Below are 26,482 nucleotides of genomic sequence, written 5' to 3' on the forward strand. Positions count from 1 at the left end.
AATGTTTGGGCTGACTCTGTGACTTTGCATCTTTCATTTCCCTCTATGTAGAAGACAAGGTATAAAAGTACCTTTTAATAATAAAGCTATTGTGCCTCGCTTGAAAAATCTTGGTCACCCCGTGTTTTTCTTTTTTCTCTTTTTTTCTCTCTTACTTTTTTTTTCAGGCTGATCCCTTGGAACACAGAGGCTCCCTGCGTTCACTTATCTGCCCAGGTTTCTAAGACCTGAACGAGAAGATGTTCTGCGTCTTCACTCCCTCGAGAGACCGAGAAGGCACCTGTGGCCTCTATGAACAGGGCAAACTTCTTGTCTCGAAGTTTTATTGGCTTTGTATGTAAACCAAGGAATATCAGCCTCTTTCTCTCCTCTATTTTCTTATCTACAATATTCTTTCCTTATCTCTCTCTAAATCATCTGCCGACGCCGTTTTTCCTGCAGGTTCCCCTAGATCCTGCGGGGGCTGGACCCCAACACTTGCTTTCTATATTTGTAAAATGGAAGTTTAACAGCCTATTTGTCTCTACATTGTGAGGAGGATTGACTTAAACAAAAAGGGGGGGGGACCCTGAAAACATAATTCTGGATTTCTGTAACCCTGTTGGTTTTTCATTTCAAACGTTACAGGAGCTTGAGGTGAAACAAAAAATAATGCTCCTTTTCCTTTCTAAATTGTTATTTAAAAGTTTTTCCCCCACTGGGCGGAGAGGATAGTAGCTACGGACAGTTTTTGCCTCTAGGGGAGGCACAGGACTTGAGAAGATTAATTGAAAACTCTCTTCCTGGAGAATCTCAGCTGCGTACCCGCTGTATCACCAAATGTTGCATCCCCACTTGTCTTGCGGCTCTCTAGGTTCCCATGGTACCCTGGGCACATGACCCTTTACGTTACCTGGACACCCTTTGTTTTCACGTTTCGGACTGTTCTACCTAGAGTCATTGGCGGGGGTGTATGCTGAGTTGGTTTCATCATCTCCACAGTTGTGTCCAGCCCCTTCCTGCTGATCTCCCCTCCGTCCGGTCCCCCATGGTATGCCCCAGGACCGCACTGGGGACGCAGAGGGCCTTCACTAACACACACCACCGTGGGGCAGCTGGTCGAGGGCTGGGCTGAGGTGAGGGGCTGGAGTCCCGAGGGCTGTGTGGGTGTCTTGCTGCCTGAGTCCAGCTGCCAGGCCTCTTCATAACCAAAGGCAAGTCTGGGGCAGAAGTTAAGGGAAGGGGGTTATAGCCAGGCTAATTAAAGACAACTGAGTTTGAGGAAGTCTCTTGAGGAAGTTATTGTCCATCTCTGGGCCTTGATTTTCTCTCCTTCTTACCCAATGCTAACTTTCTTGAATGTCAGGAAAGGCGACTCTACTAGACTCACTGTTCTCCTTCCGTCAAGGCTATTTGAGAAACCTAGCTTTCCCAAAAGAGACCCTTGAAACCCTTGTCCCCAACCTCAACTTGGAGCCACAGACTCAGTCAAAGCACAGACTGGCAACTGAAGAGCCCTCCTGTCTGCCTCCCTGTATCAAAGCCAAATCTTCCATCACTAACAGCTTGCCTCTTCTTTTTGCCCCAATTCCAGATACCATCAAGATGCCCAAGATGGAAAAAACTGTGCTCCAGAATGATTCCAATGAAGCAGAGAGTGGAGCCCATAAGCCTGAAACACCAGAGCAGACCCAAGAAAACCAGAGCTTCTGTTTAAATGACCACTCTGCTGGTAGGTCTGGAATTCTATCATCATTTCCTTGGGTAGTGCTCGATAGCAGCTAGGTTAAAGGAATAGATAGCATGTGGTTTAAGTGCCTTTAAGGAGCATAGAAGGCTCTCACAACCTTATGTTTTTCACTCCTCATCCTTCTGCTAACTCCTCTTTCATATTATTCTTTTCCTTGTCTTTTTTCCCCTCTAATTTTTACATATTGGACCTAGGTCCCCGATTGTCAAATGAAATTAAAAGATATTTTAACTCTAGAGAAAGAGGCCAACAAAACATAATGATTTGTGTTTGACAAGACTAGAGTGTGTGTGAGTCAGTTCAAAACATGGGAAATTGGTGGCATTCTTATATTTTGATTTTATAGATTGTAAATGATAAATCTAGAATGGATTTGAGAGAATTATCCTAATTACCTAGTGCTGGAATTGTGTTCTGTCCACTCCCAAAGCACTTTGTTGACATAAGAATTATCACTGCTCTAAGGTAATGTTTTAGATCTATAGTAACAGATACATAGAAGCATGAGGTCTCTTCTACACCTTGTGGTAGGCATTTATTTGAGACTTTTGTTTGACTAGTCCAATCTCATAGGAACTCAAATTGCAATTCTCATGTGAAAATCGCCAGTGAATTCAACCAAACATAAATCTGAAGATCTGTCCAAATGTAGTGACTTGATCTAAACTCTTGAAGACAGAAATGAGAAAAATAGTTGGAAGCCACAATATTGTTGAGTCATGTATGTTTTTCTAGTGGCCATTTAGGGTCACTGCTAGTAAACAGAGTGGAACAATTATTAATTCATAGTGTCTCTCAAATAAATGACTTAATGAATTGAATAAATTATAGATTTCAACATATGTAGCTTTTTAGTTAGAGTGGAAAGGAGATATGAATTGATGATACTAACTTCTGTTGAAAATTTTTTAAATGAGAAGTAAATTTGCATAAGTAGACCATCTCCTTGGTGAAGTTTTAGGGTTCTTAGATGAGTCTTATATTTTGGTTATAAGTAGTTCTTTTTGAATAAATTATGGAACAGTGTTGAAAATGAGAGAGAAAATAGTTTTATTTTATATATCAAGTAATAATTGTAACTACTGTGTGTGCTTACTATTATCTCTCTGTAACTAAATAGTCTGTACAACAATCCCTCTGTATCCACAAGAGATTGGTTCCAGGACTCTTCCTCACCTCGTCCCTCAGGATACCAAAATCCATAATGCTCAAGTCCCTTATGTAAAATGGTATAGTATTTGCATATAACCTACTTATATCTTCCTGTATAATATAAATCATCTCTAGATTACTTATAATACCAAATTCAATATAAATTATATGTAAATAGTTACCAGCATGGAACAAATTCAAGTTTTGCCATTTGGAATTTTCTGAAATTTAAAAAAATATATTTTTTTATCTGCCATGGGTTGAAACTTCAGGTGCAGAGAGCCAACTGTATAATGAACTCAGAAAGTCGTTCCTAAATTCCTATGAGAGTGTGTAATAAAGTTCTTACCAATCTTGAAGTAAATAAAGCAAAAATATCATAGGTTTTAAAAATAAATTGATGCAACTTAAAGATTGCTGAATTCTGACTATTTTTTGAGATGTTAAAATATAATTTTTTTCACAAAATAATTATTTGGATTAGGGTAAGGTGGGTTTTTTGCCACAACACCCATATATGGAAAAATTAAAATTGGCATATTACTGTCACTCATTTTTTGTGTGTGAAATTTTATTGGTCTGTGGAATCCTAAGATTTTGGAACAATGTTTTAAGAATGGTTCAGCTTTAGAGCCATATAATGGCTCTAAATTAGAGCTACTAATACTTATGGTGTTGTCTGTAAGGAGACTGTCATTTTATGTCTCTTCCTCTCTGATCAGAGGTAGAAAAAGGATTTAGGAAACATTTTCTGAGTTCATTATACAGTTGGCTCTCTGCACCTGAAGTTTCAACCAATGGCAGATAAAAAATATATTTTTTTAATCTGTAGATAAAACAGTAAGTATAAAAAGTAAATTCTAGCTAAAGGTTTATTTTATAAACCACAACTTATTCATTTTTTCTTTGTTATATTTCATTTATTGTTTTGACAGTTTAGGCAAAAGTTTTTGAAAAAAGTTTCACTTTTTGTCTTTCATAAGGTAACTTGTCCTCATATCTGACTTCTCTGCAAGTTTCTAGAGCTGTTGAACAGCAAAGAGTTCAGAAAACCTCAAATACTATAATGATCGAGGGAATCTGTTTAAGATCTGTTTGATAAGTAAAAAAAAAATTTTTTTAAAGATCTGTTTGATAAATCTAAATTTGAGGAAGCTATTTGGCTGAGTGGATCTCTGATGAAAAGAAATTCTATTTGTGTGGGTTCCCTGTTTACTGATGTCTACGCTTTTTTCCAGCAAGCCGACCTGAAGTACGTTCTGTCACGGATCTGATAGAGACAGTTAACGAAATTTCTAAGCTTAGCATTGCTCATGAAATCGTGGTAAATCAAGATTTTTACATGGAAGACAGTGTATTACCTCCCAACAGGTATCAACTCTATTTTTTCCATTTTATTCCTCCTGGCATATGTACACAGCACAAATGACTTTGAAGCACTTTTATTAATACAGTTAATGTTTTAGTATGTCTTAAATGGTACCAACAAACAAACCAGAGGAGTAATCTGTGTAATTATTAGTTTTACAGACTGAAAGCAGAAAAATTTTAAGCAGGGAATAAATTAATGAAATTATTGTCAGAACTTTCATTTTGGTATCTCATTTAACAGTGAAACACAGTGAATTCCACATCTTCTTAGACAGCTTTGGAGAAAGTAGCTACTAGTAGTTATTCTCTTAACTGTCTATAGATTGATCAAGTACAAATGAAATTATTTCTTTTCTAATAGTGGTATTGCCAACTCTTCATGGGATAAGAGCTTTCAGGGAACATTTCTGCTTCATAATCAGCTTAACAAAAATTCTGTGAACCAAGATCAAAACCCATTAATAAACACTGCCCCTTTAAAATCACACTTTATTCTGGTTCTTATTAATTGTATTGATATTGCAATACATACATGAATCATTCAGGGAGTATGATTTGAACACTTCTGCTGCTGCTGCTGCTAAGTCGCTTCAGTCGTGTCCGACTCTGTGTGACCCCATAGACAGCAACCCACCAGGCTTCCCCATCCCTGGGATTCTCCAGGCAAGCACACTGGAGTGGATTGCCTTTCCTTCTCCATAAATACTTCTAGTAGTTTGTTAATAGTTAAGTGAGTAAATTTCTTTGTTTGACCCAATATTTCATATAACATTCTATTTTCCCAGCTTTAAAAGTGGCATCTATTTTGCCACTTCAGGTATCCTATCACTTAAGCACCTTGCTCTGTCAGTGTCTCTTGATCTTTACTTCTTAGTTTTTTCCCTTAGTTTTCCAACACTGCCTTCACTGTCCCTGGAGCCTTAGTTAGATTTATTTTTTTGCTGGCAGGGGTGCAGAGAAAGTGAAACAAGGAGAGTGAAGATCTGTTAAAAAGTGGCTGAGGGCTTGTAGTGGTGATGAGGGGTGGGGGAATGAAGCAGAGGGAATAATAGTCTTGAACTGGCCAGTTTGTTCAGTTTTTCCTGTAAGGTGGCTCTAGTAGCATTTAGTTGACTTAAATTTAACTTCAAACAATTTTATTAGGTTGTATTGTGACAGCTGTCATATCAGCATGCATTTTTAAAAAGCTTATCAAAATTGCTGTAATTTTTGTGTAGCAATTTTAATATTGAAGATGGAAGAAAAAAGCAACATTTTGGCATATTATGGTTTATTTTTTCAAGAAAGGTAAAAAAGTTCCATTTTTAAAACAAATTGTGACAGATGATGAAAAGTGGATACTGTACAATAATGTGGATTAGCAGAAATCACGGGGCAACCTAAATGAACTACCACCAACCGCACCAAAGGCTGATCTTCATCCAAAGAAGGTGATGTTGTGTATATGGTGGGATTGGAAAGGAGTCCTCCATTATGAGCTCCTTTCAGAAAACCAAACAATTAATCACAAGTACTGCTCCCAATTAGACCAATTGAAAGCAACACTTAACAAAAAGAATCCAAAATTAGTCAACAGAAAGCACATTGTCTTCCATTTGAATAGTGTAAGACTGCATGTTTCTTTGATGACCAGGCAAGAACTGTTACAGTCTGACTAGGAAGTTCTGATGCATCTGTGTATTCACCAGACATTGCACCTTCAGATGTCCACTTATTTCAGTCTTTACAAAATTCTTTGAATGGAAAAAAGTTTCAATCCCCCAAGACTTAAAAGGAACTTGGGTTAGTTATTTGCTCAAAAAGATAAAAAGTTTGGGGAAGATTAAATTATAAAATTGTCTGAAAAATGGAGGAGGTAGTGGAACAAAATGGTGAATACATTGTTCGATAAAGTGGTTGATGAAAATGAGAAATGTGTCTTTATTTTTATTTAAAAACCGAAGGAACTTTTTGGCCAACTCACTGTTTAGAACTCGATCTTCATTGTTTTGTTATTAACAGCCTTATTCTAGTGTAGTAATGCAAGAAGTATACCAGAAAAGATACTGAAATACAATTGAGGGTTACCTATTATCTATAGGTAATCAAGGACTGCTTTTATCTTTGGACTTATAAAGTGATACTAATTAGAGTCATGGATTCCTAAGAGAAATCTCATTGTCAGATATTTATTCTACAAACATTTATTGAGTATGTACTAGGTGGAAGGCTGAATGTTAAATGTTGGAGACATATAGATGAGTATGATGCTGGCTTTGCCATTACGAAGCTTCTGTTTGTGAGATAGTCAAATAGTACATAGTTCCTGTGCAGTGATAAGTTCTCTCACATCTAGTATATGGAGTTCCTTATTCCTGCTTAGCTGCCGAGGAGGGTCTGGGAAACCTTCCTGATGAGGTAATGTTGAGTTGAGTTTTTAGATATGAATAGGTGCTTTTCAGGTGGTCTAGGGTTCATAAAATTGTATAGGAGACAGGGACCAAAACCACCTCAAAGAAGAAAATGCAAGATGGCAAAATGGTTGTCTGGGGAGACTTTAAAATGCTGAAGAAAGAAGAGAAGAGAAAGCCAAGGGAGAAAGGGAAAGATATACCCAACTGAATGCAGAGTTCCAGAGAATAGCAAGAAGAGACAAGAAGGTCTTCTTAAGTGAATAATGCAAAGAAGTAGAGGAAAACAATAGAATGGGAAAGACTAGAGACCTCTTCAAGAAAACTGAAGGTATTAAGGGAACATTTCATGTAAGGATGGACACAATAAAGGACAGAAACAGTAGTGATCTAACAGAAGCAAAAGATATTAAGAAGAGGTGGCAAGAATGCACAGAAAAACCATGCAAAAAAAGTCTTATTATCTGGAAAACCACAATGATGTGGTCACTCACGTAGAGCCAAATACCCTGGAGTGTGAAGTCAAGTGGGCCTTAGGAAGCATTAGTATGAACAAAGCTAGTGGAGGTGATGGAATTCCAGCTGAGCTATTTCAAATCCTAAAAGATGATGCTGTTAAAGTGCTGCACTCAATATGCCAGCAAATTTGGAAAACGCAGCAGTGGCTACAGGTCTGGAAAAGGTCAGTTTTCATTCCAATCCCAAAGAAGGGCAATGACAAAGAATGTTCCAAATACCAAACAGCTGCACTCATTTCACATGATCAGAAGCTTAGAATTGGACCTTTGTGAGTCAAAGTTAGAACTGGACATGAAGCAACTGACTAGTTCCAAATTGGGAAAGGAGTATGTCAAAGCTGTATATTTTCACCTTGTGTATTTAACTTATATGTAGAGCATATCATGAGATATGCTGTGCTAGATGAGTCACAACCTGGAATCAAGATTGCTGGGAGAAATATCAACAACCTCAAATATACAGATGATACCACTTTAAAGGCAGAAAGGGAAGAGGAACTAAAGAACCTCTTGATGAAGGTGAAAGAGGAGAGTGAAAAAGCTGGCTTGAAACTGAACATTTAAAAAACTAAGATCATGGCATCCAGTCCCATCACTTCATGGTAAATAGAAGGGGAAAAAGTGGAAGCAGTGACACATTTAATTTTCTAGGGTTCCAAAATCACTGCAGACTGTCACTGAAGCCATGAAAGTAAAATATGCTTGCCCTTGGAAGGAAAGCTATGACAAACCTAGACAGCATATTAAAAAGCAGAGACATCACTCTGCCAGCGAAGGTCCATACAGTCAAAATCATGGTTTTTCCAGTAGTCATATACGGGTGTGAGAAGTGGAACACAGAGAAGGCTGAGCACCAAGGAATTGATGCTTTTGAATTGTGGTTCTGGAGAACACTCTTGAGAGTCCCTTGGACTGGCAGGGGATCAAATCTGTCAATCCTAATGGAGATCAATCCTGAATATTCATTGGAAGGACTGATGCTCCAGTAACTTGGCCACCTGATACGAAGAGCCTACTCATTTGAGAAGACACTAATGCTGGGAAAGATTGAAGGCAAAAAGAGAAGGAGGCAGCAGAGGATGAGATGTTTAGATAGTACCACCAACTCAATGAACAAACTCCAGGAGATAGAGGATGTCAGAGAAGCCTTGCATGGTATAGTCCATGGGTTCACAAAAAAGATGAGGACACGACTTAGCAACTAGACAACGTTGGTGTTCCTCTGGTGGCTCAGCAGTAAAGAATCCGCCTGCCAATCCAGGAGACTCAGGTTCAATCCCTGGGTCAAGAGGACCCCCTGGAGGAGGAAATGGCAACCCACTCCAGTATTCTTGCCTGGGAAATCCCATGGGATAAAAGGGTCTGGAGGGCTATAGTCCATGGGGTCACAAAGAACTCAGACATAACTTAACTACTAAACACCAATGGCAACAAGAAAATCTTCCTGGTGATAGGGAGGTTCTGCTGCTAAGTTGCTTCAGTCGTGTCCGACTCTGTGCGACCCCATAGAGGGCAGCCCACCAGGCTACCCTGTCCCTGAGATTCTCCAGGCAAGAGCACAGGAGTGGGTTGCCATTGCCTTCTCCCAGATATCTGAGGAAAATGATCATGTCATTATGATCAGATTTTTTTCATAGAAATATCCTTGGTCTTAGCAAGAATATGTGGCGTTGTGGCAGTAAGACTTTGACTGGGGGCTGGAATACCTTTACTGCTGCTGCTGCTAAGTCGCTTCAGTCGTGTCCAACTCTGTGCGACTCCATAGATGGCAGCCCACCAGGCTCCCCCGTCCCTGGGATTCTCCAGCAAGAACCCAGGGAGTGGGTTGCCATTTCCTTCTCCAATGCATGAAAGCAAAAAGTGAAAGTGAAGTTGCTCAGTCGTGTCTGACTCCTAGCGACCCCATGGATTGCAGCCTACCAGGCTCCTCCATCCATGGGATTTTCCAGGCAAGAGTACTGGAGTGGGTTGCATTGCCTTCTCCTTACTAGACTATTGCAGTAGTCCAAGTAGGAAATGATGGCAGGAGGAGATGGATTCCAGACATATTTAGGAATCAAAATCTCTGTAATTTGGGGACCAAGTGCATTAAAAGGATGAAGAGAAGTAATTATTATGTATTAGATAGGTAACAGTTGGTGACATCTCACAAATGGGATTGGTGTGTTGGGGAAGGAACTTTGACTTTTTTCATTTACCTCTGTATTGCTTGTTAAATTTTCAACAAAAGCATGCATTACTATTCTATTTTTAATGGGAAAAATGTAAACTTTATTATTTGTTTGAAAAGACACAGGTTTGAGAAGGGAAGATGAGTTGGAGGTGCACATAAGATTTTCAAGTGTTGTCAAGAATGAAAATCCTTTCTTGGATTTTAAGGCTGAAGGGAAAAGATCATCTAGTTCAAAGGTGTAAGTCTACGGGTATTAAAACCAAGGCACACATTTAAGTCAGATGAAGAACCAAGGCTAGAACTCAGGGCCTCAAATGCAACTTCTTGGTTCTTCTTACTAGAAGGAGAGCTTTTCTGGAACCATGAGGAATCTTTCTGAGAGAAACTGGCCAGTGCCTTTGCATCTGAGACTAAACTCAGTTTATTCAACTCTTCTAAAGTCTAAACATAGCTCCTTCCCTATCAACATAATGGTCTCTCATGATCTTAAATGATGTTTGGGATTTAGGAGATTAGGATCCTATATCAACTCTCTGGGTAAAGATCAAGTTGCTCATTTAACCTTCTTATAGTCTGGAAGGCAGGATTATGGAGACAATGTACAAGGCTTTTTGGGACCATCTGAAAGTCCAGCTATCAAGTACTCCAGCTGACTTCACTTCTGCACTTGAACTCCTAAAAGAAGTTAAGGAGGTGAGTAACCAACTTCCCATTTGTGGATATTAGATCTTAGTTGTGGCATGGGGTGTCTTTCATTGTGGTGCATGAGCTTCTCTCTAGTTGTGATGCACAGGCTCAGCACTTGCATCTTGTGGGCTTAGTTGTCCTGCAGCATGTGGGATCTTAGTTTCTCTGATCAAACCCATGTCGCCTGTATTGCAAGGCAAATTCTTAAATACTGGACCACAGGGAAGTCCTTTTTTAAAAAATAAATCCCAGACCTTTTAATTGTTGATAAATAGGAATTATTTTGGGGCTTCCCAAGTGATGCTAGTGGTAAAGAGCCCGCCTGCCAGTGCAGGAGAAGTATGAGACTCGAGTTTGATCCCTGGGTGGGGAATATGCCCTAGATGAGGGCATGGCAACCCACTCCAGTATTCTTCCCTGGAGAATCCCATGGACAGAGGAGACTGGCGGGCTACAGTTCATAGGGTCGCAAAGAGTCGGACATGACTTAGTATGCATGCATGCACAAGTTTCCTTTCTACATATGTTCCAGATAATATGGAGAAACTTCCATTTTATTTGTATGAGATGAAGCTTGAAAGTTGAGATTTTGCTGTAACAACACAGCATGTCACTCAATTAAACAGATTTTCCCTTAACTCCCATTATGTTTTCTGTGTTTCAGAAGCACATAGATACATAAGAGAGCCTTTGCCAACAAGAAACTTATACTTTAGAGTGAAAAGATTATTTCGAGTGACACTTAAAGGTTTCTCTGCCTATTTCATCTTTTCCCTTTGTAGTCAAACAATCTAATAATGGCCTTATCCCTTATTAAGAATATCTCACCACCACAAGGCTATATTTAAAATGGATAACCAAGGACCTACTGTATAGCACATGGAACTCTGCTCAATATTATGTGGCCACCTGAATGGGAGGGGAGTTAGGGGAAGAATGGATGCATGTATATGTATGGCTGAGTCCCTTCGCTTTTCTCCTGAAACCATCACATTGTTAATTGGCTACCTGAATACAAACTTAAAAGTTTTATAAAAAGAATATCCCATTACCTTGTGATGGTATGTATTTTATATTTTTTATATCCTGCATTTGTTTTTGTCAGCTATTTTTCTTCCTGTCTTTATCTCATTCTGCCAAGAAAATAGTACAGCACTACTGTTACTACTAATCCCAATGAAGTCTTAAATTATAACTGGCTCCTAAACAGAGAGAAATAATATTCTGTATATGCAATTGGGAAACCTAGTTTCTGGAGGCCCAATAGACATAGACTGGCATGCCTTTGCCTTAAGGAGATTGTTCATCAGAGTGTTTGGGGTTCTAAATAATTTGGCTCCATTGATTTTCTTTTCTGGGAAGATATTGCTCTCACTGCTATTACCACGCCAGAACAGCCTAAGAGATGAGATTGAAGAAACCCTGGACATAGATCTCCTCAAGCAGGAAGCAGAGCATGGGGCCCTGGATGTCCCTCATCTCTCCAAGTACATTCTTAATTTGATGACCCTGCTGTGTGCACCAGTCCGAGATGAAGCAGTGCGAAAACTAGAGACCATAACAGAACCTGTGCAGTTACTGAGGTGAGAAACTAGATGTACTGTTCCTGAACACTAGATGTAGTATCCTGTCTTAGACACTGTACCAGAAAACTCTGGGCCAGATACTGGGTTATAGCCCCTGGCTTGCCTAGCTCTTCTATACTGAAGAACGGACTAATACCTCTGTTGCTCCTCTCTGGTTTATTGGCTTTTATTTTCAAAGGATGGATTCTCAGAACCCTTTTGATGATCTTCAGATCATTTGGACACTTTCTAAGAAATGATGCTGCTAAGATACTGGCTTCCTAGGTGACACTAGTGGTAAAGAATCCCCCTGCTAAAGTAGGAGATGCAAGAGAAGAGGGTTCGATGCCTGGGTCGGGATGACCCTGTGGAGAAGGAAATGGCAACCCACTCCATATTCTTGTCTATACACTAGAGCACAGTAACTGTTTCTTTGGGATATTTCAAACGGCACTTTCGCAGATAATTTCCTATGTATCTTAACTCAAACCCTGTGGGGGAACAAGAATGAGAATGATCGTTGTTTCACAGATAGAAGAACCAAGACCCAGAGGTAAAGTAATAAGCCAAATGAGTTAGAAATTCAACCACCATCATCCCAACTACCCACAGAGAGTTAGAATTTTAGTCGTTTTTCTGAGATGGAATACCTAGAGTGGAAAGAACTCTAGACTGGTAACTAAAAGGTCAGAAGATGTATCTGTTCCTAGCTCTGATAATAACTCACTCTGTGGCTGTGGGTCCCTGGCTGCAGTGTCTGTATTTGTAAATTGAAATAGGACTGTGGTTTTTAAGGCCATTTTTTACTCTAAGATATTGTGATTTTAGGACTCTTAGCTTGAGTTCCACCTCACTCCACTAGATTACCTTTCAGAGTGTAAGCATTTGATTTTTCCTCCACTGACAGGGGCATCTTGCATGTTCTGGGCCTGATGAAAATGGACATGGTGAACTACACTATACAGAGCCTCCGACCCTACCTGAAGGAACACTCTATCCAGTATGAACGAGCTAAATTCCAGGAACTCCTCAACAAGCAACCCAGTATGTTCAAAATTTAAGGACAGGAGAGGGGGAGATTTGACTTTGGGTCTGATTTCTTACAGTGATAGGGTACTTTCTATTTTTTTCTTTTTTAATAGATAGCTTCTCCCTATTGGACAGGGTGAGGCCATGGGGTAGGAAGAACGAACATTTCTCTAAGAGAAAAGATGTATAAAATCACTTATTTATTGAGGAAGAATATATCTTCAAACCTTACTTTTCAAGCCTTGGTGGTTGAAGATATTTACGTATTCCCTTCTATGTCATAGATCTCCTTGATTGCACCACAAAATGGCTAACCAAAACAGCTCTAGACCTCACTACACCACCTTCAAGTTCTCCTGACTCTCCCAGCTCCTCCAGCATGGCCCATTCATCTCCAAATTGGGCAGTGGACAACCCACAACTTCCCAGTTCCACAATGGTGCTATACCAGGGTTACCTGAACCTTCTTCTCTGGGATCTTGACAGTAAAGAGTTTCCCGAGGTAGGAACATATATAAGAACATTGCCTTTTTGTTTTGTATTTGATACCTTTACTAAAACACTCTTCTGACAGCTTGCTTTTCCATGTCTCACCAGACTCTGCTAATGGATAAAATCCGGCTGCAAGACATAGAGTCCCAGTTGAAGCAGTTGGCCATTCTGGCCTCAGTCTTGCTAGTGGCCAGAAGTTTCTCTGGTAGTGCTTTATTCAGTTCGACTGAATTTGTGAATAAACTGAAACGCATAACCAAGGCCCTGGTGGAGGAATTTAACGCCAGGTAAACTTCATAGAGACTTTCCTGGTGACTCAGTGGTAAAGAATCTGCCTGCCAATGCAGGAGACCCAGATTTGAACCTTGGGTCAGGAAGATCCCCTGGAGTAAGAAATGGCAACCCACTCCAGTGTTCTTGCTTGGAGAATTCCATGGATAGATGAGCCTGGCAGGCTACAGTCCATGGGGTTGCAAAAGAGTCAGACATGACTTAGAGACTATACGACATGAGCAACAACAAATTTCCTAGATCGTTCTGAGAGTTGAAAATAGTATGTTGGTTTTGGAACTTAGGCAGTTAATGTATTACTGCTTTATTCTTTATCATAAACCACGCAAAAGACCTTGGGCATCATCTGTAAAGGTTGTTGATGTCTTTTGATAAATTGTATTAAGGCTTGTGATGGAAACAAAACCTATTTCCAAGGAAGTGAGTGTGGAAACTGGTTTGCTATGAATGATTCAGTACTGTGTTTGCTAAAAATGAGTCATTATATACTTAAATAAATAACATTGGATTTGTGTATGTATATCCAGAAGTTGATCCCTTGGTCAATATGTATCCATAATTTGCTTCATGCAGAGCACCTCAACCGAAGTACAAAGAACTGGAAGTTGAGATCTCAATATTTACAAGTTAATTGGTGAAGTAGGGAAGACAGCTATGGAAAATGCTTAAGAAATTTTAAAACAGAATTTGTATAAAGTTTATGGGACTAAAGAATACTGAGTAGTTCCAAGAATGGAACTGAACCCTTGACCAATTTGTTTCATTTGAAGTGGAGAATAGTATGAATTAGTTAATATGTACGAATTAATATGTGTGAAATAGTTGACATCTTGAGGATAACAATGAAATGATTTGAAATGCTGGGTCCTCTGTTAGTGGTAGAGAGCTGGAATTCTTTTGTGAGTGGACCTGGCTTCTGGTGTTGGACTCTCTGGGCTTTGCCCCTATGCCAAGGCCACTCTGCTTTCTGTCCTTCGTTATCTAGGCCTGAAGAGGCTATGGTGAATGTGAGTGAACAAGTGTCTCAGAAAATCCATGAACGCCTCAAAGACATGGGCCTAACTGCTCTGAGTAGTGAAAAGAAAGCCTCTCTTAGAGGCCAACTTAAGAACATCGCCAAGAAAGAGAACCGTGTTCGTAGCATCATTGGTAAGAGTCCTCCTATGGTGGTGGGGCTGGAAAGGGGTGGCAAGAATGTGGAAGGTAAGAAGGTGGACTCAAGCCTGGAAGTCAGTTGTGAAGACATTCAGAAATGGAATTATTGTTGGGAAAGTCTTTTGGCTTTAGTTTCCTTATGTATAATGTGCAGAATTGAAATAGATCTCTTTCAGTTTGAAGAGTGAACATATGATTTTAAGGTCAGCTAGGATGTGTAACTTGCAGGTGCTAGTGCTGAGTGATTCCTGGTCATTCTCTAACCATAACCGAAGACCTGTGATGGGAAACCCTTTCTCTATCCCATGCTTTAAGTTACCATGATGGTCCCTACTTCCCTCTAAGGAACTGATGCTAATTTAGGCTGGAGGATATATTCCCTGAAAGAATGGAAGCAGTGAACTCGACCACCTTGCTTCTAATTTTTGCATCTTGACAAAGTCTGATATGGTTGTATAGACCCCAGAGTTGGTACACTGGCTGCATTGTGTGCCCTTAGAATTTCACATACAATGTCTAGGATCCTCTTGTTAGGTCACACACATCGGGAGCTCACTTAGCACCCCCTAACATTATAAAAAGCCAGAAACTTACTGGCTCGGCATCTTTCAATAATGCATTGCTTCTAGGAGCTTTATAGCATTCCTTCTTCCAAAAGAAAAGAAAAAAAAACTCATTAACGTGTTTTACCTGAATGAGTGGGTAGGTCAGTGAAAATGAGTTAATTTAAACGCTGGCGAACAGAGAGTGCAAGGGCATTGTGAATTTCTTCTGAAATCTCTTCGATCTTTCCCTTTTAACTTTTTTCTTCCACACAGATCAGCGGATCCACTTGTTTCTCAAAGGCTGTTTGGTTCGCGGGATGCAGGAGTCTCTGCTAGACTTCCCTGTTGGCCTTATTCTCATCAAGGGGGAGTTGACAAAACTGGGTTGGAAGTTTTTCAATCTGATGCGTCACAATCAGCAGGTATTTAGCCCCTATTATGATGAAATCCTTAAAGATATCATCCCTCCAACTCCGGCACAAGAAACAGAAGTGGAGTCTATCTGACAGTGCCAGACCACAGTCTGGCAGCAGGGACCCAGGAGAGAGGGCTAAGTATGTTCCTGGGATGACATCACCTGTGCCCAGCAAAGTAGCCTCTTCCTCACTTCAGCCTGGACTCAGCACTGCAGGATTCCAGCATGTAAATACAAACTGGCCCAGCCCCCTTCATAATAAACTTCTGTGCTGCAAGAAAACCTCAGTTCCTTCTGTGTTGCAACTGAACCCAGGTTTTGTGCCCTTATCCCCTACTATCTGAGAACCATTGATCCCTCAGTTCTCCTTCACTGGCTGATCATTCTTCAGGATGCTGGCTTGAGCAGGCATCAGGGCATCAGCTGCTAGCATTGTTTCCTCCAGTGGAAAATCATTTCCTTGAGGCTGTGAAAACTTTCTGTGGAATTTTTTCAAAGTATGAGTTCTGGAAGTATAAGGGCTTCTAGAGGTTGGGAATACGCTGAGTTACAAACCAGGGGAAGACATAGAATCCTATTTCCAGTATCACATTCTCCCTATACTTTTAAAGCTGCAGTAATAATAAGAGCCCCCGCATCCTGTTCTGCTGTGGGGCATGAAGCAGTATGAAAACTGGGGAGTGGATGAAAGTCAATATTGTCTGCCAATGAACATTCATTTGAGGACAGTTCTCGTCCTCAATGGGCTCTCTCTCTCTCTCTCTCTCTAGTGATCCTGGGAGTCAGTTTAAAACTCTCTCAAACCAACACCAAATGCAAGCACTTATGTTACAGACACTTGTTTCAAGTTCATCTCTGGTTCCAGTCTATAGCTAAATCTATCTTCTATTGTGACATTTCTAGGCTTAGGCTTAGAACACTTCTTTCTTCTTGAGAGAAATAATGAAGGTATTCAAGAGTGGGACAGCCACCGTGTTTCTTCCCACTTGCAGTCTTAGCCTCTAACTGCTAGATTGTGATTGTCAACGCATTTGGCATCACAAATGACAAATGTCCTAGATCAACATAGATCTGGGCTTGTTTTCTTCAATTGCAGAGATTCACCCTATCATTTTCAGGCCACCTACAACAGACCACCAGCAATCTAGGAAACTAGGAGCAACATCAGTTTCGTTTTGGACTTGTTTAAAATGGACAGGAGAAAACAAAAATTCACTTGTAGGATATTAAAACTGGATGAGAGGTGTCCTCACCATATCAGGGAATGGGAAGAGCTGAGTATAATTTACTTAATTCAAGAATAATAACAGATGGGATCTGAGTTCCATCGCTGCTAAGTCACTTCAGTCGTATCCGACTCTGTGTGACCCCATAGACAGCAGCCCACCAGGCTCCCCTGCCCCTGAGATTCTCCAGGCAAGAACACTGGAGTAGGTTGCCATTTCCTTCTCCAATGCATGAAAGTGAAAGTGAAGTCGTTCAGTCATGTCCGACTGCTAGTGACCCCATGTACTGCAGCCTACCAGGCTCCTCTGCCCATGGGATTTTCCAGGCAAGAGTACTGGAGTGGGGTGCCACTGCCTTCCATTAGTCCAAGGGTAATTTTTCTAGAAGATGGATCCCAGGTGCTTGCTACAGTTAGGTGAATAGGGTGATATATTTATTGGCTGAATGTAAGGCACACAGAGGAAGGAGCTTAGCAAGCTACAGTCCATGGGGTCGCAAAGAGTTGGGCATGACTGAGCAACTGAGCAAGGCACAGAGGGCAGCTGGGGAATAGATCATTCAAGGATTCTAGTCTTGTAACTTATCCTCAGGAAAGAAACCAAAGCTGGTTAGCTTGCAATTAATAAACAGGCTCTGAATTCTAACTGAATTTTCTGATCTGATTTGCCAATATTAATACATTGTTTTTTAAAAATCTTAATTTTAGAGTCCTGATTGTCTTATATAAAAATGTACTCTGAAGGCATCCCTATGGAGCTGACTAGGTAGTTGTTGGATATAGACATTAGACTGAAATGGAATTTTGACTTATCCTTTAAAATCGAAATTTGGTATAATTTCTTCAAGAGGAGATAGAAATCCTAAATAGGGAAACACGGCTCTATTCAATCCTGCTCACCATTTAAGGGGAAATATATATACACAAACATATTGTATGTGTATCAGCTCTGCTTCAACTCAAGCCAAAGCTAAAGCCCAGAAATGTCCAAAGATATTCCCTTTAACTCACTCAACCAGAGAAGATAAACAAAAAACAGCAACGTGGTGGCTGTCCAACCCTTGAATACTCACATCATCTCTCTCAAGCAAAATGAAGTGTTAACCTCGCAATGTGACAAAAAGAAGATTGGTTCAGCTGTAGGATGGGACCTATATTCACAGGCGGATACATTACCACTGAGCCACCTGGATTGATAGTATGTGCACATGATTAAATATGGTAAAAAGTCAATTTTTCTCCCATGCTTGTGTCTCATTCTACCTAGAAGACATTGCTGTCTTTCCATTTTTGTGTATCCTTCCAGAGATATTCTCTGCAAGTGAAGTACACATTATAATGTTACGCTCACCTACAGGCCAGGCACTCTTTTAAACTTTCTATAAACATGATTTTATTTATCCCTCCATTGTTTATTTCCAGTCTATGTTTGCAGCTGTAGTGCAGGATGCTTTCCTAGAAAATTCCATGGATAGAGGAGCCTGGTGGGCTACAGTCCATGGGGTCACAGAGAGTTGGACACAGCTGAGCACACATGCACAGGGCAGTGTGGAACAAGAAGCGCTGATGGCAGGTAGAACCTGTTTGGTGTTTTGTTTATATTCTCAGGTTGAGTGAGTTAAGGGGACATCTTTACACATTTCTGGGCTTTTTCTTTAGCTTGAGATGAAGCAGAGCTGAAAGAAGTTCTTTTGAGGATTGTTTGAAGCCACTGTACTAGATTATCTCGAAAGGTCCCTGGGTTGTTTTCTTACAGCAGCTATAACAAATTACCATGAACCTAGTAGCTTAAAATAATACACATTGGTTCTGTTCTAGCCCCAGAGGTCAAGTACAAAATCAACATTATTGGGTCCAAACCAAGGTTTTAGCAAGGCCGCTGTCCATTTGGCAGGCTTTCACTAGGGGAGATGACTCAAGTTGCCTTTTTCACATCTGGAGTTGCATTCTTATAGTCCTTGCCTTGTGATGCATTCGTCCATCATCCAACCCAGCAGCATAGCATCTTGCTTCAGTCATAATACTGCCCTCCTTCTTCTGTGTCAAATGTCCTTCTCCTTTCCTCTTTATAAGGATACATTAGTACATTTTGGGCTCACAAAGCTAGTCTCCTGGTGGCTCAGATGGTAAAGATTCTACCTACAATGCAGGAGACCTGGGTTTGATACCCGGGTCAGGAAGATCCCCTGGAGAAGGGAATGGCTACCCAGTTCAGTATTCTTTCCTGGAGAGTTCCATGATCAGAGGAGCCTGGCGGGCTATACTCTATGGGGTCACAAAGAGTCGGACACAACTGAGTGAGCAGCACTTTCACTTTTCGCTTTCAAGATAGTCTCAAGATCCTTAATCACATCTGCAAAGTCCCTTTTGCCAAATCAGATAACATTCACAGATTTCAGGCACTAGGGCATGGATATCCTTAGAGGGCATTGTTCAGCAGACAACAGTCTGTCTTCTGACCCCGTCAAAGGTTCATATCCATCCTTCATACAAAACATGTTCATCTCATCCCAATATTCCCCAAAGTCTCAATGTATTACATATCAAGTCCAGAATCTCACCTGTAAATCATTTAATCAGATATGTGAAAAACTGGGTATGATTCTCTCTGTGGCAAAAATTTTCTCCATCAGGGGGTTTGTGAACTAGTGAAAAAGTTACCTCTTCCCAAATTACAGTAGTGGGATAGGTATAGGATAATAGTTACAGACATTCCCACTCCAAATGGGAGAAAATAAAAGAGTTATTGGCTCCAAGCAATCTTGAAATCCAACCAGGTAAACTCCACCAGGGTACAAGGCCTGAAAATCATCTTCTGTTTCTGGAGATTCTGGCCTTTGTGCCTGAAGGTCTATACTTCACATCAAAGGTTCTGTACTCAGAATCATCCTTCCATTTTTTCTGAACGATACTGCATGTTTGCAGCTGAATACTTTTTATCAATTTGTTTCCTGCCTGTAGGTTTTTGGGAATCTAACACCCTTTTTAATTTGTATGCTGAAAATTTGCTTATAAAACATGTCCTTAATATTTTTTAAAATAACTCACCATTCTTTCTAGGAGATTTTTTTGGATGGATAGACAAGATCTTCTTAATGTCACTTTAATTTTTTTAAAATAAATGTTTAGCATAGTTGAAAGCTTTTTCAGAGTCATGTAGCTAGTTTTTAATTCCTTTGATGATATCCATACCATGCCTCCAGTGTACACAACCCACCTACTTGGTGCTGAAGAAAATGAGGAAGATGAGATCCTGCTGCAGGCATGGATATAGAGCTGTCAGAAATGGTAATGTGTAAGGTCCAGGCAGAATCACCAGAAAGGAGTGACCTCTGAGGAGAGAAGGGACTTAACAAGAACAGAATTAAGAAATGAGTGTCTTTTTATTTATTTTTTTTGGACCCATCTTGCAGCATGTGGGATGTTAGTTCCCAAACCAGGAATCCAACCCAGGACCTGCTGTATTGGAAGTACAGGGTCTTAACCACTGAACCGCCAGGGAAATCCCACAAAGAGAATTAAGTCAGAGGCATTTTCTATGGTGTCTTCTTTAAACCAAATAAGCACTCAGTTATTCTTAAGTTGCATCATTTTTACATTTAAAAATCAATGAGAACTCCCTTGGTGGTCCACTGGTTAGGACTCAGCGTTTTCCCTTCCCTGGGCTAGGTTCAATCTCTGGTTGGTGAACTAAGACCCTGCAAGGCAAGCAGCATAGTCCTCAACACCCCTTGCCAAATAATCAATGAATAAATTTAAACAATTTCTGTACTACCAGATAAAGGAAAAGTATTAGAAGTAAGTATTATAGACTTTATGCTAATATGCTTGACCAAAGAAGACTTTTAGAAATCAGTAGAGAAGTGGTTGGTATTACCCACTCGCTACTACTGATTGGATGGTTTAGTGAGGCCCTGGGATGGGCCCACCAGGGTCTGCCCAAAGCCCTGGCTGAGCATTAAGACGGAGGAATTTGACTATTTACATAGGTGAACCTGCAGAACCATATTTTGACAGCATGTGGTCCACTGGAGAAGGGGATGGCAAACCACTTCAGTATTCTTGCCTTGAGAACCCCATGAACAGTATGAAAAGGCAAAAAGCTAGGATACTGAAAGATGGACTCCCCAGGTCGATAGGTGCCCAATATGACACTGGAGATCAGTGGAGAAATAACCCCAGAAAAATGAAGGGACGGAGCCAAAGCAACACCAACAACCAAAAACAACACCCAGGTGTGGTTGTGACTGGTGATAGAAGCAAGGTCTGATGCTGTAAAGAGCAATATTGCATAGGAACCTGGAATGTCAGGTCCATGAATCAAGGCAAACTGGAAGTGGTCAAAAGGGAGATGGCAAGAGTGAACGTTGACATTCTAGGAATCAGCGAACTAAGATGGACTGGAATCAATGAATTTAACTCAGATGACCATTATATCTACTACTGTGGGCAGGAATCCCTTAGAAGTAATGGAGTAACTGTCATAGTCAACAAAAGACTCCAAAATGCAATACTTGGATGCAATCTCAAAAATGACAGAATGAACTCTGTTCATTTCCAAGGCAAACCACTCAATATCATGGTACTCCAAGTCTATGCCCCGACCAGTAATGCTGAAGAAGCTGAGGTTAAATGGTTCTATGAGGACCTACAAGACCTTTTAGAACCAACACCCCCAAAAGATGTCCTTTTCATTATAGGGGACTGGAATGCAAAAGTAGGAAGTCAAGAGATACCTGGAGTAACAGGCAAATTTGGCCTTCGAGTACAAAATGAAGGTGGGCAAAGTCCAAAGAGTTTGCCAAGAGAATGCACTGGTCATAGCAAACACCCTGTTTCAACAACACAAGAGAAGACTCTACACATGGACATCACCAGATGGTCAACACTGAAATCAGATTGATTATATTCTTTGCAGCCAAAGATGGAGAAGCTCTATACAGTCAGCAAAAACAAGACCGGGAGCTGACTGTGGCTGTGATCATGAACTCCTTATTGCCAAATTCAGACTGAAATTGAAGAAAGTGGGGAAAACCACTAGACCATTCAGGTATAACCTAAATCAAATCCCTTATGATTATACAGTGGAAGTGAGAAATAGATTTAAGGGACTAGATCTGATAGACAGAGTGCTTGATGAACTATGGACGGAGGTTTGTGACATTGTACAGGAGACAGGGATCAAGATCATCCTCAAGAAAAATAAATAGAAGCAAAATGGCTGTCTCAGGAGGCCTTACAAATAGCTGTGAAAAGAGAAGTCAAAAAAATAAAGCAAAGGAGAAAAGGAAAGGTATACCCATTTGAATACAGAGTTCCAAAGAATAGCAAGGAGAGATAAGAAAGCCTTCCTCAGTGATCAATGCAAAGAAACAGAGGAAAACAACAGAATGGGAAAGAGTAGCAATGTCTTCAAGAGAATTAGAAATACCAAGGGAACATTTCATGCAAAGATGGGCACAATAAATGACAGAAATGGTCTGGACCTAACAGAAGCAGCAGATATTAAGAAGAGGTGGCAAGAATACACAGAAGAACTGTACGAAAAAGATCTTCACGACCCAGATAATCACCAAGGGGTGATCACTCACCTAGAGGCAGACATCTTGGAATGTGAAGTCAAATGGGCCTTAGGAAACATCACTACAAACAAAGCAAGCAGAGGTGATGGAATTCCAGTTGAGCTATTTCAAATCCTGAAAGATGATGCTGTGAAAGTGCTGCACTCAATATGCCAGCAAATTTGGAAAACTCAGAAGTGGCCCCAGGACTGGAAAAGGTCAGTTTTCATTCCAATCCCAAAGAAAGGCAATGCCAAAGAATGCTCAAACTACTGCACAATTGCACTCATCTCACATGCTAGTAAAGTAATGCTCAAAATTCTCCAAGCCAGGCTTCAGCAATATGTGAACTGTGAACTTCCAGATGTTCAAGCTGGTTTTAGAAAAGGCAGAGGAACCAGAGATCAAATTGCCAACATCCGCTGGATCATGGAAAAAGCAAGAGAATTCCAGAAAAACATCTACTTCTGCTTTATTGACTATGCTAAAGCCTTTGACTGTGTGGATCATAATAAACTGTGGAAAATTCAGAAAGAGACGGGAATACCAGACCTACTTGGTAGGGAATACCTGACCTACCTCTTGAGAAACCTGTATGCAGGTCAGAAAGCAACCGTTAGAACTGGACATGGAACAACAGACTGGTTTCAAATAGGAAAAGGAGTATGTCAAGGCTGTATATTGTCACCCTGCTTATTTAACTTATATGTAGAGGACATCATGAGAAATTTTGTGCTGGAAGAAACACAAGCTGGAATCAAGATTGCCGGGAGAAATATCAATCACCTCAGATATGCAGATGACACCACCCTTATGGCAGAAAGTGAAGAGGAGCTAAAAGCCTTTTGATGAGAGTGAAAGAGAAGAGTGGAAAAGTTGGCTTAAAGCTCAACATTCAGAAAATGAAGATCATGGCATCCGGTCCCATCACTTCATGGGAAATAGATGGGGAAACAGAGGAAACAGTGGCAGACTTTACTTCGGGGGGGTTCCAAAATCACTGTGGATGTTGAATGCAGCCACGAAATTAAAAGATCCTTGCTCCTTGGAAGGAAAATTATGACCAACCTAGACAGCATATTAAAAAGCAGAGATATTACTTTGTCAACAAAGGTCCATCTAGTCAAGGCTATGGTTTTTCCAGTGGTCATGTATGGATGTGAAGGTTGGACTATAAAGAAGACTGAACACAGAAGAATTGCTGCTTTTGAACTGTGGCGTTAGAGAAGACTCTTGAGAGTCCCTTGGACTGCAAGGAGATCCAACCAGTCCATCCTGAAGGAGATCAGCCCTGGGTGTTCATTGGAAGGACTGATGTTGAAGCGGAAACTCCAATATTTTGGCCACCTGATGAGAAGGGCTGAATCATTTGAAAAGACCGTATGCTAGGAATGATTGAGGGCAGGAGAAGAAGGGGATGACAAGAGGATGACATGGTTGGATGGCATCTCTGACTCAGTGGACATGGGTTTGGGTGGACTCTGGGAGTTGGTGATGGACAGGGAGGCCTGGTGTGCTTCAGTTCATGGGGTTGCAAAGAGTTGGACACGACTGAGCAACTGAACTGAACTGAACTGAACCTGCAGGAGGATCATTAAGGAGGTTCTGAGAGCACTTTCTGGCCTCTCCAGCCAGCTCTCCACTTTGCCCCCATGCGGGGCTGGAAGGAGGGACGGAGGCGTCAGGAGGCTGGTCTGCGTGCTTGTGGGGACAGGGAGCCTGGGTGGCTGGCAGTCGGGTCCGTGGTCTTCCAAAAGGCAGGACAGTAAGAAGGAGTGGCGTGAAGCGATCAGGTGGGAAGGCAGATCCTAGCTGGCTTCCCCCGGGACACTGGAACTCCTATCCATCCGAGGCTATATTGGCCCCGTGACCTGCAACATCGTCTCTGGCGTGTCTCTCCCGCCCTACCACCCAGCCAGCAGCTCCCTGGAGGTTAGGTCCGAGGGTTCCGTGGGGCCGAGCCCCGCCACGCGCCTTTGTCTCTGGGGCCAGTTACGACACCCCCTCCACCCAACCCCATCGGAGACGGATCAGCGCATAACCTCCAGGCCCGCTGGGGCTGTATGACTTGGCGGAGGCGGATCACCTGGAGCGGGCCGGGAGGGGCTTGCCAGACTGTTGTCCAGCGCCTCTCCCCGCACTCCTCACCTCGGGCCTTCGCTCCGGCCTTCGCTAGGTCGGTCTGGCTCTTTCTCGCCCTCCCCGTGTGTGGCCCTGCTCGCTTGCGCCCCGCTGTGCTTTGGAGCTTCCCTTCTGTCCTCAGTGGCTGGGAAGGTGCCTGAGACCTGGCTGCGGGGAGGGACCCGCGGTTTGGGAAAGAGAAGAGGCGCTCGGGGAGCGTGGAGGTTCTGCCCAATTTCGAGGGGACCAGGGTCATCATCGTGTGGCAGCCGACCAGGGCCCAGGGGTCCCGAGTCACCGGCCCATAGCCGCAGAGCCTGCCTGCCCCGGGGGTTCGCGAGTGGAGCATAGTGGTCCAAGTCGGGTGGCGGCCGTGGGGCGCTCCACCCCTGCTTTGCTGTCTCGCCTTTAGAAGGTACTTAGCCTGTCCTGGAGGGGAGGTTTAAATACCCCTGGGGAGGTCGCCCTTCCGCCTTGGGGTTGGGCCCGCCGGGAGTCAGGAGACTGGTCTCTTCTTCCCTAGATTCTTAACCCCTCCAAGGGGCCATGGCGCCCCGAGGCGCCATGGTCACCCTCGTGGAGGCAGTCGGAAGGGGGCTCCCCGGGGGTTGTTGACTGGCCCATGGCACCTTGTTCCCTGGCTTGCGATCAGCGTCCTGGAGGGAGGAGGGAACCTGCCCCCAGCCACCCGTGCCTATGCAGTGCTGGAGGCTGCTCCTGCGGGTTGGTGCCTGATACCCGATCTGGAAACTTTCCAGACCATCAGGTCTGCTTCCCTCTGACTTGGCCTGCCAGAAGTACCCTCCTGGGCTAAGATGTCTTGCGGGGCGGGGGGGTTCTCTTTGGGATGGGTGGGGGCCTGAAATAAAAACCAAACTGGTAGGACTCTTAGCAGTGGATCACTCTGCCAGCATCCATTTAGAATGCTGTGAGAATTAATGCAAATTGCAGGATGCAGTTACCATTCACACTTCCTTTGCACTTGTGGCCCTGGGGTTCCTCCAGCTGCTAGGCCTATCTGAGTGTGGCTTGCTGATCAAAGGCCCCTGCCCCCCTCCCCTGCATGCCTGTGTGCCCACCCTCCCCCGCCAGAGTTGCCCTGATGGGGGTGTCCTCACAGGGCCTCCAGGCTCTCCTTCACAAGTGCAGACATGGTGGCCCCCGCCTTTGTGGTAGCCTCCTGGGGACGCTGCCCCCAAGAGGGAAGAGAGGAATACAGGTCCCACTGAGACCCTGGCTATGTACTCCCGTGGTGTAAACCATCAGCAGCTCCCATGTGCTCCAAACAGTCTTTGGGCATGCCCCCTTGGGATGTCCAGGGCAGGGAAGATCTTGCGCCCCAGTGGTACCTACCGTGCCTAGCTGAGGGTGGTCCTTGCCCTGCCAGTGGCCAAGCTGGGCTTTCCTCACCACCTCCCCGGCCCCCCTCCACTGTTTTTTATTTTCTCTACTAACTGGGCACTTCCCAGGTTGGAGGGGGCCATGCTTCCCTGGTAGGGGGAGGAGGCTTCTCCCTTAGGGAGAGGGGACTTCCCTGATGACTTACTGGTAAAGAATCAGCCTTCAATGCAGAAGACCCATGTTGGATCCTTCAGTCCTTCCATTGAGAAGAGCCCCTGGAGAAGGAAATGGCAACCCACGCAGTATTGCCTGAGAAATCCCATGGACAACAGAGCCTGGCAGGGCTACAGCCCATGGGGTCTTTAAGATTGTGACATGACTGAGTGACTGACTAAACATGCCATGACATAAACGTGACAGAGAAGTAGCAAGAGATCAATAAACAATACACCTAAAAAGGAAAATGCTTCTTCAATAAACCCCTAAACAGATGCCAAATCACATTAGCTTAAAAAATGAAAATTAGGAGATATCGTAATAAGTGAGAAAGCCAATTTGAAGAAAACTTTACATGATGGTAACTTTTAAAAATAATATACAAACATCTTACATGCTTTAAAATATTTTAGGTAAGGAAGCACATTACCTAAGGACAAATGCATTTGGAAGGTTTACACCAACCTAGTAAATACTGGATATCTAAGAGTCATGGTGATGGAATC

At 42.3% G+C, this 26,482-nt stretch overlaps 1 protein-coding gene and 1 long non-coding RNA gene across 2 annotated transcripts in view; one reads left to right on the top strand and one right to left on the bottom strand.

Moving 5' to 3' along the window:
- Positions 1-1,045: 1,045 nt before the first annotated feature.
- On the top strand, positions 1,046-15,988 carry TCP11X1 (t-complex 11 family, X-linked 1). Its single transcript, XM_040266298.1, has 10 exons — positions 1,046-1,115; positions 1,574-1,711; positions 4,120-4,252; positions 9,906-10,026; positions 11,383-11,603; positions 12,493-12,629; positions 12,899-13,116; positions 13,212-13,393; positions 14,383-14,546; positions 15,371-15,988. The coding sequence occupies exons 2-10, from the start codon at positions 1,585-1,587 to the stop codon at positions 15,601-15,603; spliced, it is 1,536 nt and encodes a 511-aa protein (XP_040122232.1). The 5' UTR covers positions 1,046-1,115; positions 1,574-1,584; the 3' UTR covers positions 15,604-15,988.
- Positions 15,989-19,567: 3,579 nt separating this feature from the next.
- The window catches only part of LOC120882320, an 8,671-nt gene continuing 1,756 nt past the window's right edge, over positions 19,568-26,482 (bottom strand). The window contains exons 2-4 of the long non-coding RNA XR_005725473.1: positions 21,697-21,702; positions 20,615-20,688; positions 19,568-19,580 (exon numbers count right to left, since the gene is read on the bottom strand). This is a non-coding gene — a long non-coding RNA (uncharacterized LOC120882320). The remainder of the gene's footprint in view (positions 19,581-20,614; positions 20,689-21,696; positions 21,703-26,482) is intronic.

This window comes from Oryx dammah, unplaced genomic scaffold (genome assembly GCF_014754425.2).
Source record: "Oryx dammah isolate SB20612 unplaced genomic scaffold, SCBI_Odam_1.1 HiC_scaffold_23, whole genome shotgun sequence".
NCBI lineage: Eukaryota > Metazoa > Chordata > Mammalia > Artiodactyla > Bovidae > Oryx > Oryx dammah.

Excerpts from the sequence above, each read along its gene's own strand:
- TCP11X1 (XM_040266298.1), top strand. The coding sequence starts at position 1,585 with ATGCCCAAGATGGAAAAAACTGTGCTCCAGAATGATTCCAATGAAGCA. Across the intron at positions 4,253-9,905 it reads AGTGTATTACCTCCCAACAG|TCTGGAAGGCAGGATTATGG; the intron begins GTATCAACTCTA and ends ACCTTCTTATAG. Across the intron at positions 13,394-14,382 it reads GTGGAGGAATTTAACGCCAG|GCCTGAAGAGGCTATGGTGA; the intron begins GTAAACTTCATA and ends TTCGTTATCTAG.